Source organism: Pygoscelis adeliae, unplaced genomic scaffold, assembly GCF_000699105.1.
Source record: "Pygoscelis adeliae isolate BGI_AS28 unplaced genomic scaffold, ASM69910v1 Scaffold25, whole genome shotgun sequence".
NCBI lineage: Eukaryota > Metazoa > Chordata > Aves > Sphenisciformes > Spheniscidae > Pygoscelis > Pygoscelis adeliae.
Window position 1 is genome coordinate 2,984,223 of NW_008824808.1, and position 13,538 is coordinate 2,997,760.

General features: G+C 36.3%; 1 protein-coding gene across 1 annotated transcript in view; it reads left to right on the top strand.

Annotated features, from left to right (window-relative positions):
* AZI2 (5-azacytidine induced 2) overlaps positions 1 to 13,538 on the top strand; it is a 24,775-nt gene that overhangs the window by 7,349 nt on the left and 3,888 nt on the right. Inside the window, exons 2-7 of the mRNA XM_009324177.1 lie at positions 565 to 794; positions 3,266 to 3,391; positions 3,710 to 3,809; positions 5,589 to 5,737; positions 8,560 to 8,621; positions 12,027 to 12,142. Coding sequence (XP_009322452.1) covers positions 570 to 794; positions 3,266 to 3,391; positions 3,710 to 3,809; positions 5,589 to 5,737; positions 8,560 to 8,621; positions 12,027 to 12,142 — 778 coding nt within the window. The 5' untranslated portion in view covers positions 565 to 569. The remainder of the gene's footprint in view (positions 1 to 564; positions 795 to 3,265; positions 3,392 to 3,709; positions 3,810 to 5,588; positions 5,738 to 8,559; positions 8,622 to 12,026; positions 12,143 to 13,538) is intronic.

Below are 13,538 nucleotides of genomic sequence, written 5' to 3' on the forward strand. Positions count from 1 at the left end.
ATGTTCTGTACTGTGACCAAGTAAAGAATAGCTACTCATGCAGCCTCTTTAAGGACTGATGCAAGCGTACCTTAAGATTCCATTTTAAAGTTTCGGAAAAGTATAAATATTTGCATTCAAGAATGAAGGAAATCTGGCACTTGTACTCAGGAACCACAGTAGTTAGTTGATTTCTTGCAACTATAGTCTCTTTTACTGCTCGGAGCTGACTTGCAAAAACTCTAATACGATATTCCTTTGGAGTTCAAATACTTGGTACCAGCTAAATTCTAGGATGCTGTTAAGCCTTAATAAAAATGAATTTGGGGGTTCATAAATCTGATGTGTACTCAAAATATTTTTATCAAGTGATGGTGAAAGATGCTTCTTTTCTAACCAGCCTATTTTCATTGTAAAATGGGTTTCAAGATTTTTCTGCAAGGTTAAGATATTTCCTGATTATTCAGTCTTGCCATACTTATACAGAAACACCCTGCAGTATTATTTTGGAAGGTTTTCAGACTTGAGACTTTTGATGAATTTGTCTTTGTGAAGATTTTGCACTTGTGTCTGTGTTTTTAACAGCTGTCATGGAGGAGTTGGTAGAGGATGACATCTGTATTTTGAACCATGAAAAAGCAGACAACGCTCATAAGAGAGACGGGGAGATTCCTGTTTCATCTTACAGTGGAGATGAGTCTGTTGCCTCACACTTTGCACTTGTCACTGCATATGAAGATATCAAGAAACGACTAAAGGAGACGGAGAAGGAGAACTACTTCTTAAAAAAAAGAGTGAGAATTCTAGAAGAGAAGGTAAGAAAAAAGTCAATTTACCAGCTTCTGGTAGCAGCTACTTTTTTGCCCCTGGCTGGATGGCGGAGCAGATGGTTAAGTGTTTAAAATATGTACTTAAAATAATTTCCGAGTTAAAAAGTTTTGGTAAATTGGTTTATTTAAGTGAAACACAGTTTGTTCCTCTGGTACTCTAGTCAAGTCATACTGGGATTTTTGATTCTTACTGGGCATGTATGTGATGCAATGCAGTAGTGCCCTGCAGGGACACTAGCTTTGATTCAGAAAGACGTTGCATTGGATCGTTACTGTATTTCATCTACCTCTTCATGGTGTTTATTAACTTAGGCATATGTGACTTAGTATTGTTGAATAGTGAGGTGCCAAGTCTATAAACAGTCAGAATCCAGGAATTGTCTATCAGAAGAATCTCTTGGGCTCAGCATACCAAAATGATAAGGAAAAATTGGTTGTTAAGAATGTCTGGCTAGGTCTAGCTAATAGCAGTCTCAAACATGAAGGACAAAGTTGCAATGCTTAACATAGAGGTGTTGGCTGGCTATTTTTTGATGCAGTCATTCTAAAACGTAAAGGAATCTAGAAATTTATTTTATATGCAGTTTCTCATGGCCTTAGTCTAGTGAAGTCCGTTAAAGCTAAAAATGGACCGTGATGCAGGCTTTTCTGCCCGAGTAAAGAATGCTATTGCTAAACGTATATCCATTGTTCAGTAGTGAGTGTCTTTGTTCTGCAGAAGGTCTTGACTCTGATAGATTGCTTTCTTATTAATATAAAATGGAAAGATAGATCCTACAGCTAGAGCTGAGACATTTATTAGGACTTAGTCCTAAGTATGTGCTACTGACTCTTAAAAGCTTACAAAGAATTTATTATTTTATGGCATTGGAATGAAGAGCTTGAGTCACACTCGGTACAATTTTGAAACACTTACTCAGGAATTCTTGGTGACTAGTTTGACAGGATTGGCGTTGTGTCAAAAGGCAAAACTTTCTCAGCACTTTCTTTATATAAGGTCCTGTGGGGGTGATGGGGATAGAAATAGAGCTCTAGACTGAATATTCTCTGAACCATGCTGAGTGTACCATCTTTTACGTGGTTACTCAAAATCACAGTGAACAGGACTCGATGACCTTGACAATCCCTTTTAGTCTTGTGGCTTTTGGTTTGGCCTGGTTCAGCTTAATTGTCTTGAAGATGATACTTTGTTTTCCATAGAGAAAACTTTTTTATTTTAGTATGTGAATACCATAAAAATGTTTCTATGAGAAAGGGGCATTGAGAAGGCCTAGACTGTTAAGTAATAGAACTGACTTTCAGTCTTTGTTAATGGCTAGCATACCTGTATGATAAAAAATACATGGGGAGTTACCCCTAATGAGTTTTAAATTTCAAAGTGTATGGAAACTTCCAGAAAGTTTGGTAAGGCTTATGTTCTATCTGAATGGCTTTATTCGGGGGAGGAAAATGTAAAGGGCAAAACTTAAAATGAGTAGGACACATACTTTGTGGGTCAATACAAAAAGCAAAGGGCAGAAGCTTCCTATCTTTATGGCTTGCTTTCCCATACTTTCTTTTGAGTGAGCACCTAAAAGAGGAGGTATTTAAGGTAGATACATAACTGTCACCTCTTTCATTTTTGTAAAATTTTTTTTGTGTGGCTCTTAATTTTTAAGAAAATATATATATACATCTGTTGCAAATACCGACATTAGGTACACTGAATGTGTTTAAATGCCTCAATAATTTAAAGCAAGTGTGCAGCTTAAATAGAATGACAAGGATAATGCAATACTTAGTCAAAACAAGAACTTTCTGTATGGACAGGTGTAATTTGATTAAGACTTCTCTTCTTGCTGTCTTATTAAAAATACTGAATATGTTTTAACTCTGCTCCCCTCTTTCTGACAGTCTAGTTGGTAGTGTTTATTCCCCCTTGCTTGTCTCTTACCTTAGCGGGCAATGAGATAGTGGTGACCTGGGAGTTAATAGTATTTGTAAAATAATTCTGCTTTGGCTTTTCTCGCATAAATACACTGAAAAAAATCTTTGTTTAAATTATGAGTCATTAAAAAAATGATGTTCATTTTCCTCTTAATTTTCTATATGTTGTGTCTTTATATGCTTAAAACTCTTTTTCCAAAAAGTAGTTTGTGCATCTTCAGAGCCTGGAAAAAATACGATTAAGGGGTTGTCAGTGTGAGTAATCATGACTTATGGATGGTTTTTAAATACTCGTAGCAGTAAACTAGCAAGCATTAAGTATGGTTAGAGATTGCAGAATTTGTAGATGGCCTTTGTTGCACTTTTGTAAAAAATTTTGGTCCATATCAATGTATTTGATTTATTTTTCTAAACTGAAAAAAACCGCTATTAGTTTAATGTTGCAGACTGTACTGTTGCACTTTTTAAATTTTGCAGTTCTCAATATAACATACAAAACTTATTATTTCTCATGTTTGTTAAATGTTTAGCTGCTGGGCTCCCGACTGGAAGAGGAATGCAGTTCAGCTGGACGTGAACAAGTGAATAAGGCATACCAGGCTTATCGAGAGGCCTGCATTGACCGAGATAATCTGAAAAGCAAACTGGATAAAATGGTATGCCTTTTTAAGTAATGATTTAAGTGCATGTTCTGTAAGTACTGCATAGTTAGTAAATGTTTACTGTAGAATGAATTTTATTTGCTGAAGATCTGTGGTGTTTGTTTTATTACTTTTTTAGGTTTTTAAAGGTTATGGCAATACTTTATGTAGGAATAACAATTTTAAGTATCTCAATTTTATTACTGGGCTAGGCTAATGCTAAAAAAAAATCAAAGCAATCGTTTTCTTGTTTTGTTTAAAAAAAAAAAAAGTTGAATTATCAGATGTGATAGAAAAAAGCTTCACAAATGGCTTCCCCCCCAAAAAAAATAGATGAAAGAAAGTGCGGAATCCTTGAAAACCTTGAATGAACAGTTGCAGTCTAAAGAAGTAGAGCTGTTACAACTAAGAACTGAAGTGGAAACTCAACAAGGTATGCATCTGGTTACTTCATCTTTATGTATGTTGACTAGTCTTAGTGGTTATATTATGATCTCAGGGCATGAAGAGGTTTAACCCTATATAGTGGCTAATTAAGAGAGGAGTATACTTCAGTGAGATACCTTGAGCTTGTATATGTGTTCATTCTTGGAAATGGTGACAGGCATGTTTTATTATCATAGGCGAGGAGCTCCATGGTAGAGATCTGAGGCTGTTACGTTCTTCCACTGTAGGTTATTTAATAATTTGAGAAATGTGCATAACCTGACAGTTTAATAGGCTAGTCATGTACATCTCTGGACACCACCACTTTTTCCTCAGAGTGGGGCAGGGGCACACTTGTTCAAGTATCAAACACCATCCAGTTGCTACCACTTTCTCTGGTACTTGCAGATGATCTGGTATATTGCTTTGTTTCACTGTTGGGCTATGACAGGTACAAGAGGATGTTGTATAGCAATAGCTGCAGTCAACAACAGCTATTTAAAGGGCTGGGGGGTGAGGAAAGGTAGAAAGATGGTAGTTGTAGAGAGCCTGGTAGAAAGAGGGAAGAGAAACAAACAGTATACCCAGGCAATTCCAAAAGCCCAAATCCAGCTTCTGTTACTGCCATTGTAAAGAGTGCTGTGTAGATGATAGGTATGTAAAATAAAACACCATGGAAGAAAAAAATAATCTTTATTACTGTCCTGTTACAAGAAAAGAGAAGAAGAAAATGCCACCTATGTAAAGTTAGAGATAAGGACTGGACTTCAGATTCTGTACAAATGCAGTCATTTGAAGGGTGCTTCTAAGTATTGCTGTGCTTGATTGGGTTACTTTCCAAGAGGACCTCAAGCATGTAATGCACTACTTCAATTGCACAAGTTTTTAACGCTAGAAGAACAAACCCCATGTAGTAGTAGTAGTATCATCGTTGAGGACATCGTGGTTTAAGGAGGCAAGAAGTGCAGAGTTTATAAAGAGAGCTCTGAAAATGTGGTGATTTCAAGCCTTATTTAGTAATCAAGTTTACTTCTAAGTGGGCTCTGAGTACCTTGTTTAGGAAAAATCAGAGTAGCTTAAGCTTGTTTAAATTGTTAGATTTGGAAGTGAGTGTACCATGCAGTTAAAGACTTGGGGGTTTTCTTCCTGTCATGTTCTTCCTTTTCTTGCTGTCTAACTAGCATCCTACTACTGATTTGATGCGAGGATCGTCTTAGGTCGCTTCTTAATAGCGACAAACCACACGTAGTAGTAGTGTGACTGTGTGAATTTGTTCTGTGTAATAAGAAGACTTGTGTAACTTCTAGGCTTTACCCTTTTGTTTTGATTGTATCTTTTGTAGCTCTGTTTGGAACTTCTTGATATTAAACTTGGGAAAAACTTAGGGTAAATTATGTAATGATATAAATCTGAGGGGGGGGAAAGGCTCATGTCTTCAAAGCATGTAAGAAGTATGCAAGTTGGTGTATATATCATGTGTGTTTGCCATTAACAGATTTTTGTATTTCCAGTGCCTTTTTATGCTGTTACTTCCTTTTTCTTTATGTAAAATCTCCAATGCATTCTTGGAAAGTAGGGCTCTGTACTTTAAACTCGGAAAATAGACTACTCTGCCAACAACTCTACCGGTGTTACCATTTCTGTGTTGTCATAGTCTGCAGTGTTTTCAGAATGTACAGGATAACGTTTTTGTACGGCATGGGCTGGATGAGGTGAAACCTTACATACTGAGTTACATTTCTTGAACTGAGACTGAAATTTGATTGTCTTGCTTGTCGTCTTACAGTGATGAAAAATCTGAATTGTACTCAGTCCAGCTGGGAAATAGAGAAGCTGAACAGTGACCTGAAAGTGCATAGTCTGGAACAGGATCTAGAAAACCTCAAGCAAGAGTGCAACAGTCTCAGAAAGGAGTTGCAAAAATCCAAGCAGAAGGTACCTTTATTTTTAAGGAATTTCTGTATTAATAGATGTTTTATTAAATAGTGTTATAGCATTATTTTAAATCCCTTCTGCAAGCAAAATAAAGGGTAAACAAAGAGATAAAAAGTATGTAATTGAGTGAAAGATTAACATCCCAGTAAAATTAACCTTAAATTTTCTCATAAACTGGCTTGTTTCTTGGAAATAGTACACTTACATAGGTAAGATTTCCCAGCCATTGCCCATATAATAACAGAAAATAAAGCTTTACAGTTTTTTTATAAGTAGCCGATCAGATCAAAGTGTTCTATGCTGGTATTTGTTTTGGGCTGGACTTCTTAGAAAGTTTGGGCAAAAACTGGTTTGGTTTTGGGGGTTTTTTTGTTTGTTTGTTTTTCTTTTAAAACAATAAAATGCTTATGTTAAAAGATAACATGAACTTTGTTTAAGGAGCTCTAGCGCTTTTCTTTAGGGTAGTTGCATGAAGCTTGTCAGGAAAGTGGATTTTTGTAACAAGGTTTCCAGAATCTTGCTATAGTCTGGGGCAAGTATCTGTTGTGAGGGACTCATTGTGTAATGTAGATGTGGTTAGGATCTCAAAAAGGAAATTAAGATAGCTTAACGGTAATAAAATGCATTAAGTTTAAAAAAAACTATGTCTAGTGCATGCTTACTGCTTTACATGATAAAAGGTACAGTGGCAGTCTCTAGGACTCTACAGTCACATTGAAGCTACACAATAAATTTAAAAGATTTAAATGTGACTGAAGAGGCAGACTATTTTAGGTTCCTTGTGGTCACTAATAATTATGATTATGTAATCTCGAGTCACATAATATTTGAGTGAGCCAATATTCAGGGTATGCTTCTATGTAAGACTCGCAGATAGAATCCTTGCATGGCCATCATCCTGCCTTCAAACAGGATTTGGTTTAATTTGGAAGTGTTTCTTTGGCTCTTTTTCTTATGGGCACATTTACATTACTACAGAAACGTACTTTTGAAGCAAATCTCCTAATCACCGGTGCCTACTGCGCCTTGCATTACGGAGCGTTCAGGAGTATGGGAACTGGATTCCTTTTGGATGAAACGAAGAAGATGCACCCCAACCTCTCCTGGGCATTCAGGGACCAGACTAGAGCTAGCCTGAAGTCAAGTCCTTCCCCCCGCTGCCCTCAAAGCACATACAGTTGGGGTGTTGGGTTCTCAGCGCTGCAAGTGTCTCTGCAGATCTGCTGCGGCCATGCCACACTCCTAGCTTACACGGACAGGCTTACGTGCACCGATTGTCTTGTCTCAGGTTTAGTCTGTCTTTTTTCCACTAGGTGGGGATAAAGCACGTTACCTGGAAGGCACGTGAGGTGGTTTGTGAACTTCAGTTACTGTTGGTTGTTGTTTTCACTCGTGTCTGGAATTCTTTTAGGTGTTTTCAGTAACTTGTAAATTCTGAAGGCATACTGTAACTTGTATGCAGTCCTGGTGTCTTCAAGTAGCTCTATAGAATAGAGTAACAGCTATATAAACAATTGAAGATTGCAGATTGTATTGTGAGAGTGAATGTTGCTAGAAAGAACAGACTAAAATAGCAGTTGTAAGGAATGCTAGACATGACGCTGTTTAAATAATGCTTATGCCAGCAGCTTTTGTTGCAAAGAACAAATATAAGGAACAGCCCTTTTTTTGCCCTCCCTTCCCCCCTTTTTTTTTTTCATATAATTTCCTCTTGGTCCTTGTAACCACTTAATATAGGAAATAAAAAGGTACAAGTTTTCAAATGTGGGGTAATACAATGCAACTTTTTTTTTTTTAACTATGAAATTGAATCTCTGATGGGTGGTGGTGGGAAAGTCTTCGGGAGGGGGGAAAATTGTCAGGTGAAGTACAGGGAAATGTGATCAATGGGCAATGACAAGTCAGCATTGTTTCAAATCCAGCTGGTATTTTTGTTATTACTGTTTTTAATTACATTAGTTAGCATTTTCAGATGTTTTTCTACCTTAGGCAAGTATACTTTCTTTTTTTTTTTCTGTTTTTAGATATTCTTATTCGGGTTTTGCATTGTAGTTGTTGCAGTCTATACATTATATTGACAAGTTGCTTGAAATGTATGTAGGCTATCATGAAGCCACAGTAACAGGTATCAAATTCGTAACAGCTTTGGCTAGAGGGAACGGTAGTAGGAAGGGAACATGAAGAGAAGGGCTATGAACGGGAACTCATCACAGGTGAGGGTCTAATGGAAACATGACTAATGAAGTGAGCCCAACGTTTGATTTGTTAAACAGTCCTGTGAATTTCAGTGAGGCTGCTTGTATGCACAATTTCAAAGCAGTCTTTCAGACTCAAGGGATAAATTATGTTTTATCATAAAAGTAACTTGTGGAAGTAAATCTATACCGAAACAGTTTGCTTTAATTTAAAGGTCTTTATATACTGGGACAGGGAAAGAACAAGAGAAGACTGATTACTCTTTTTGTTTGTTTGTTTGTTTTCATGGAACTCAAAAGCTTTTCTCAATTTTTGCTTTTCAAAGAATCACAAATTCTGAGAGCTCAGCTGTTTGTTTGGTTTTTTTAAAAAAAAAAAGAGAGAGTATGGTGGTGGCTGAGCAATGCTTTCATATAAGTAGGTAGTTTAAGCATTTTTAAGTGGAATTTCTTAGTAGAAGTCTTTATGTCCATTTTGAAAACCACTGCAGCCAACAGAAATGAAAACTACTTTACTTCTGAATTTCAATATTAGCGAAGTTGTAGTTTCACTGCAGTATTTTCAGATAGAATATCTGAAATCATACGTTCATTCCTTCTCTATCGTCCCCTCATTCTGTTATGCAGGACCAGGCTCAAGATGAAAATCCATTAAATGGAGACCTCCTTCGAAGGCAAGACATCCAGAGGTATGAAAATCAAGTGGCTTTCATGTTTTATTTTTAGTTTACTGAGGGACAGTTACTCGAACAAGTAAATATTCTTGCAGCCTGTTCAAATGTGTTGTTTCAAATTACACAATCTAATTTCAAGTCTAGGTATACTGATTTAGCAAGATCATTGTAATTTTTTTTCTTTGTTATGTTGGTAGTCCAGGATGATAAGAAAACAGTCTTGATTGTTGTACAGAAAATGAAAGTTAAATTATCTTGGGTTTAAAAATCAACTTTTTAATAATTAGTTGACTTGAGGAGGTGGTAGATAAATTTTCAAGCCTCATCCCAGCTATAGAATATCTTCATTCTGCGTATGGGGAGGTTTCTGTGTTCGCATAGGTGATGGCTTCAAATCTCTTGCTTAGTATTGGAACATACATTCTTACTTAGTGCAGTGCAATAATATTTCTACTAGAAGACATTTTCAAGGATTTTTTTTTTTTAAATATTGAGGAGCCATTGTGTGACCTATTCAAAGAGAAATAACAGTTCTCCAGAAAAAAAGCTAAAATATTGGAAAGCATTTGTTCTCATTTTGCAGCCATTCAAATAATAATTGTGCTTATGATATAAACTCCTATATTATCCTGTCTTGAGTATGTGTGCCATAGTAGAAAGTGTGTATATATATCCTTTAATGCTTTATGCAAAAGAACAATTCATGAATGCATGAAAGTTCCCAAATAACGTCTCTTGCAGAAACGAAATACTAACTGCATCTCTTATAGCCAGTTGTGCCTGTTGGTGTACTTACACGATTTTCCACAAGAGGGAAGAGTGGTCCTTCATAATGACAGATGGTTTAGTGTAATACCTTGTTGCTTACTTGGTACTGAAGAGATGGGAAAGGAAACCAGTCACTGAAAGAGAATAGTATAGATATTTCTTTTCATGTGTTCTCTGGTGTAATGATGATGATATTGTACGCACTATACGCAAATTACACTTTCACCTTTCACCTCGACTGGATAGCTAGCTAGCTAACACTTTTTTTTCTTGTGGTTTCTGACTATGAAGATCCAGCAGTCTTACACGCCTGAAAAAAGGTGTTATCTCAAGGTATAGCAGTTATCTCTTTGATCTTCCAGAGCACATTTATTCCACAAATAGTGACATTCAGGTGGCAACCATCTGAATTAGCATATGTACAGTATAGTGTTTATTGTAATATAACATAAATAATGAATGTGTAATGTGTACTGAATATGGAAGCCCATCCAAAAATCTGTGGAAAAACACCTGGAAAAACCTCCTACGCGAAACATTTGTTGTAGCAAGCAATCCTGCTGTTTATGGGAGACGGAGGCATTTGCAGTTAGTTAACTTTTTGGAAAGTAGTTGTTTCACATGTGTCAGCAGCCTGCAAATCTGACTTTAAATTCTTGGTTTGCAAATCTACTTTGCCGTAGATTTAGATAGGCTATCATATTCAAGGTTTATATTACATGTTAGAAGGCTGTAGAAGATAAACTTCCAAGCACATGGAATCCTTGGTTTTCAGCTGCATATTCCTTGAAAATTAGGCTTTGCAATAGGATTGTAGGTCAGTATCCACAAAAACAATTAAAATATGTTGCGTGCGATTTAAGTGGAATTCTGGTACCTGCATCCCTTTGCAAGATGCTTTTAAAAGCACTAAATGACGGTTATAAAATTTATCTAAGCACATTTCTTCTGGTTGGTTGCAGACACTGAGCTGTTCTTATATTTACCATTTCTATATTAAATATTGGACAGTTCTGGTTTGATGTAACTAAAGTTTGTTTGATCTTCTTTCTGAGACCAAAACACATGAATTAATGAAGTGTGGTTGCCACATCAACTTAATTTTAAAACCGTCATCTCTTAAAAGTTCAAAGAGCCAATTGGATTCTGCAGTCAAAAGGCCACAGGTTTAGCTGAACTTCTTGAAATATCGGTTCTGAAAATTGTAACTTTCTATCTATCAGAATTGCTGATACCTAATACATTACCTATTAAACTATCAGCTTCCTCTGTTCTTTAACAGAGTTTTTGAATCTGAATATTTGTATTCTGGGGAAATATTTCTGTGCATAGAAGGATACTTAATTTCTTTGTTTTAAAGGAACTCTTTTAGCGTTAACTTGCAGAACAGAATAATAGCTGTTTCTCAGAGTGCTTTTGAACACGTTCATGCCTGATAAATTTCATGCAGGAGTGATCCTAAATTGCTGTTTTAGAGGGATAGAAATCTGTATATATGCATGTTTGAAAATACAGTTGTTACATAGCTTAATAGTTCTTAATCATCTCAACAATAGTTTGAGGTACTGAACTGTTTTCAAATAAACGTCTCTTAGGTGAATATAGTGAGGAAGAAAGAAATATTCTGAAAAATCTCATCCATGATGTTTGTCCTCAATAAATGTGCTTTGGTAGAATGTTAAGCATTAAAAAAACGTTAAATCATTGATTTCATGTTTAAGATGTAGTAACTGCATCCTTATGTCGTTGAACCCTAAGTTAATTATTAATCAACATAAATGTGGTGTTCAGTGAGCCTTTGCTCGAAACGTTACCAAGAAACATACGGTGAACCTGACTTTTCTGATTTTTTGTTCTTGATTTTTTTCTTACCAGCTAATAACCTGAAACTTCAATGTCGGAACAGTGCTGCTGTTGCTAAATACGTTTCTCATATTATGCTGTCTTATCAGAGAATGAATTGGGTCACTATTTTTTACACTGTCTGATAAGGCAGTGTATTAAACTAGATTACTTGAACATGAAACAGTATGTTTTATATTTTAGTTTGGTCTGTGTGTGGGTGCTCAGTTTGCATCTTGGGTATCTCGTCTGAATTCATTGCAGCGAAGCGAATGGTGTAAAGACCCAAATACTGATTTTGATTGAATATTTAAAATTATGATCAATTAACGTTACTAGGATCATAACATGATGGGGTGTGTGTGGTCAGTTATCAGAAGCCATTCAAAGTTAATACTCTACCTGTTTGCAGTCTAGTGTCCATTTAATTCTTTTTTTTTAAGTATTCCTTTGAGATTACTAATTTTATGGGAAGATAGTTAGTTTCAAATAATGAAATTGGAGAATATGCTTCGTATTTCTTTCCATTTGGGGAACTTGAAATTATTGGTGTCATCTAGTATGTTAATATGTAATACATTATATATTGTAATATGAAAGAGTCAAATAAAATATACGAAGGTCCATCAGTTTAAGATAATTATCACTACTGCTCAATTCATTTTGAATTATGGTATTCTAGCAAAATTTGCAGTGTATGTCAGGCAAAAATGATGTATTAACAGTTACACTTGATAAGCCTGTTAGTAGGCACGAGGGTGCTTTAGAGGTGGCAAGTATTTAACTTTTTAAAAATTTCTGTTTTGAAAGTGTGCAACAGGCATATTGGGAGCTGAAGAGAGAAATGTCTAATTTGCATCTAGTGACTGACGTACAAGCCGAGGTTCTACGAAAACTGAAAACAAACCCAACAGCGACCACGAAAGGCAAGTCAGTGTTTGCAGTAACAGACTTTACAAACACAAACCGTTGATTCAAGCTGTACCATTTGAAAAAGAAACTAGCTATCATATCTTATCAGAATCTCATCAATTGAAGTTGATAAGCTAGACTATATTATGGTTCCAGCCTACCCATTTTCTGCTTTTGCTTCTGTCTCATACTGGTCAACTTCACACATAAAGGTGTTGCTGATGTGTTTTTTCTTCAGTACTGTATTCTGTTCCCCTTGTGGCTTTTTTCTCAGTCAAGTGTTGCTTATGTGCACAAGGCTGAGGTGTTAAGTTTACTTGTATTTGACCTTTTACCACAACTACTTCATATTAGGGGAGGAAAAAATCTTTTTGCAAATGCAGTCTTATTTTCCCAGTATAGGATATATAAAGTATTAATTTGGCAAGATTTTAAATTCAGACTTTAATAGACTGAAATTCCCTTATGGTTGCATATTTCTTTATGTTTGCGTTCAGAAAAGTTGTCTTTTCTAGCAAAATGCTGTGCAAGATGACATTTTCTGAATGTCAAAATACTGGGGCTGCAAAACTGCCTTATTTCTTATTTGCAAATAATGAAGGGGAAAATAATTTCCTCATAAGATACGTACAACTTCTGTGAGCAGTTCATCAGATGGTTCTTCTATTTCATACGTATGTTTCTCTCAAGCCAAATGCTTTACAAGAAAGCGTTCTTGCTCTGGTGGGGCCAGGCTACCAGTCTGACTGTTTATCGCAGTGTTTATTTCCTTTGCTTTCCGCTCACTTCAGTTGTGGCGTTCACTGTGTTCAGCATACGGAAGATGCCGGTGAAAGACGGTGAACTTGGTTACAATATATTGGTGACAGTCTCTGATGGCCCTGTCCCTTAGAGATTGAGACATTTTGTTTCTGAACAGCGTTGATTGGCTCGGGGAGGTAACGATAGGATTCACCTCCAGGTCAATCACTGCCTTTGTCTGTGGCCAGCAGTGATGCACCATCGCTCTCTGGCACTTGGCCGATAATCTACCGACACATTTTGTAGACTCGGTCAAATTGTTACCAGGCGAGTCCGTGTTCCTACAGTTCTAAGACACATTTGTCAAATAACTTCAGCAGAGAAACTGGGAAGTGAATGAATTTTTAACCCTGAAGTCTGACGAGGTTTGATGAGGTCATGGAGTATCTTTCTGTCCTTATTATTACTTTGGAGTTACCTGTCTTGCCGCTACACAAGTACTAATTTTTTTCTTTTCCTACCTGGTGAACAGTCGGATTTTCTGAGGTTGCTAATGCAGTTATACATCCACAGCTATAAAAGACATGATTGATTGATTGGGAAACAGTGGATTTTTGTCTTTTGCTCTGTAGGCTTTTTTCAGTAATTTTTCAGAAGTATGTGAGAGTG